Below are 2,240 nucleotides of genomic sequence, written 5' to 3'. Positions count from 1 at the left end.
CTTGACCTATCCAGTATGAAATTCTTATTCGTGATCCGCATATTTGATTTGGCACGTTTTACGCTGGATGCCCTTCCTAACGCAACCCTCCCCATTTATCTCGGCTTGGGAACGGCACTAAGAGTGCACTGGCTTGTGCAACCCTAATGGCTGGATTACCACCTTAGAAACAGTCAAAAGGTTGAAAAGGGGGCAAAGCTTCTAGGCCATGCCACTTTATATCAAAGAAGTCAAAACACCTGTCCAAATAATTAAAGATTCTGATTTTTGGTAACAAAATATATAACTTGTTGCTACTTATCCCAATGTATATATATATATATATATATATATATATATATATATATATATATATATATATATATATATATATATATATATAAAAAATTACATAAAGATGCTAAAGTCCATGAATTTATTTTTCATTTTCCCAAATTTGTGAGCATACCAACATGCATTCTAACACAGTGAAAAGTGTTTTGTCTCATTGATATTTAACATTGCTTTGAATATGGTGGTAGTATAGACTAATAGTAGAGAGTGTCTGGTGTGCAATGCAGAAGCAAATATCATTTGATTTGTGATAGGATTTAAAAATGTTGCATGAGTAAAGTGAATATTTTTTTCTTGGCAGCAGGCCAGCTACCAAGTGCTCTGTACCCCCATAGACCCAGTGCAAATTTCATGAACAGACTAGAGGGCAATTCCAGTCCACATGCTGACATCAACAGACAGCATATTATACCAATATGGATCATAGTTCCTAGCATCAACAAAATTGAGTCTTATAAAAATTAAAGTCTTATAAAGTCTCTCAAGGCAGCTTTCCAGACGGAGACTCCTTCTGTTGTAGCTTCAGGATCAACTCCAGTAAGTTTATCTGCATCGTCACTTCCTTTAAAGACACAGACAGAACACTACATTACCAATTAAGAGAAAGAAAATAAGTCAGCTCGAGCTGTGAATGTGTTAAGTGCACCTGTGGGATGGAAGTGATGTAGAAACCAGGAACTCCAGCTTTCTCAAGAGTATTTTGTTGGTCCAGGACCTTCTGATCCATCTCTGCCACAATCTTCTCATCCATCATTCGTTGCTCATCTTTCACACGCTGCTCCAGACCCTGGAAGCACAGCATTGTACATAATAATTTTGATTATTATGAAAATGACAAATAACAAAAATAGCAAAAAGCTGTACATTTAGCAGATTATTGTTACCTAAATTAATTACCTTATTTAATTGTAATTAATATTTAGCCATTTGCAAACTTGCCTCTGTTTCTGCCCGCTGACTTGCTTTTAGTACACTGAGGTTATGAGATTTGCAGGTCTGCAGGGCCAATTTCTGTTTCCGTATCAACTCATGCTTGAGAACTTGAGACAGATACAGCACATCCTTTGGTCAAGAAATTTTAAATACGGCCAAAAATAATAATATTGGTCACAAAACATTAATCAACACCAAAATACCTCTGTGCTCAGTATGAAGTTTCTGCCTCTGGTTGTACAGGTTTTTCTCAGTAAGGTGCTGGATGTCCAATAAACCATGGACAATCTCGTACACAGTGCCATCTATGAGAGCGTGTGCCAAATCACTCAGCGTTGTGTAAGACAAGCGCTGCTGAAACCAGCTTGTAAAAGAGATTCAAGTTCAGGCAAAGTTCAAATGAATACAGGTCCGGCAATATATTTCATGTTTTATGTTTGTACTCCTATTTAATCAACATAATCAGCGACAATTGCTTTATTAAGATCACAAATATATAACACTAAACAGCTTATTAGGTAGCTACCTGGGCAAGTCTTTTACCAGTATTTGAAGCTCGGACAGGAGATAATAGTGTCTTTCCTGCTGTTTCGTGGCATCGGTCGAATCTTTATATAATGACGCGTATTTCTCCATATATACTGACGCGGTTAAATCGTAAAACTGATCCTAGAACCCTTGCTAATCATTAGGACCGAATCATAATACATGTCGCATCATGATGACGCACACGCGCGCGCTGAATTCACGCAGGCGCATGGAAATTTAGGCATGGAACACGGATCAGGTATAAACAGGAATAAAAATCTGGCAGATCTTTACCAGGATGTTTTACAACTCCTTTTAATCACCACTGTCAAATCTTACAAAAGGTCCATATTACGAACTTTCCATGTTACAAAACGGTTCATTCAACAAGACGTTTTATGGTAACATAAAGTGCTGTTACGAAACTAGAAAATATGGTCCCTCTA

General features: G+C 37.2%; 1 protein-coding gene across 2 annotated transcripts; it reads right to left on the bottom strand.

The window, feature by feature from the left end:
• Positions 1-401: 401 nt before the first annotated feature.
• Positions 402-2,014, bottom strand: dgcr6 (DiGeorge syndrome critical region gene 6). Of its 2 annotated transcripts, none has more exons than XM_083553446.1 (5): positions 1,793-2,014; positions 1,470-1,630; positions 1,273-1,373; positions 980-1,120; positions 402-895 (listed from the first exon to the last, which is right to left on the bottom strand). In XM_083553446.1, exons 1-5 carry the CDS (start codon positions 1,900-1,902, stop codon positions 815-817), a joined length of 594 nt encoding a protein of 197 aa, XP_083409572.1. In that variant the 5' UTR covers positions 1,903-2,014; the 3' UTR covers positions 402-814. The 2 variants fall into 2 exon arrangements, with proteins under 2 accessions (XP_083409572.1, XP_083409573.1); XM_083553447.1 differs by having other exon boundaries at positions 1,810-2,013.
• Between the last annotated feature and the right edge of the window lie 226 nt (positions 2,015-2,240).

This window comes from Silurus aristotelis (genome assembly GCF_946808225.1).
Source record: "Silurus aristotelis genome assembly, chromosome: 11".
NCBI classification, from domain to species: Eukaryota; Metazoa; Chordata; class Actinopteri; order Siluriformes; family Siluridae; genus Silurus; species Silurus aristotelis.
This window is presented reverse-complemented; position numbering and strand designations above follow the sequence as displayed.

Bases quoted from the DNA above. Each gene is read 5' to 3' on its own strand.
- dgcr6 (XM_083553446.1), bottom strand. From the start codon at position 1,902: ATGGAGAAATACGCGTCATTATATAAAGATTCGACCGATGCCACGAAA. The intron at 1,374-1,469 runs GTATTTTGGTGT...ATCTGTCTCAAG, and splicing joins ACTTCATACTGAGCACAGAG to TTCTCAAGCATGAGTTGATA. The intron at 1,121-1,272 runs GCAAGTTTGCAA...CTGTGCTTCCAG, and splicing joins GTCAGCGGGCAGAAACAGAG to GGTCTGGAGCAGCGTGTGAA.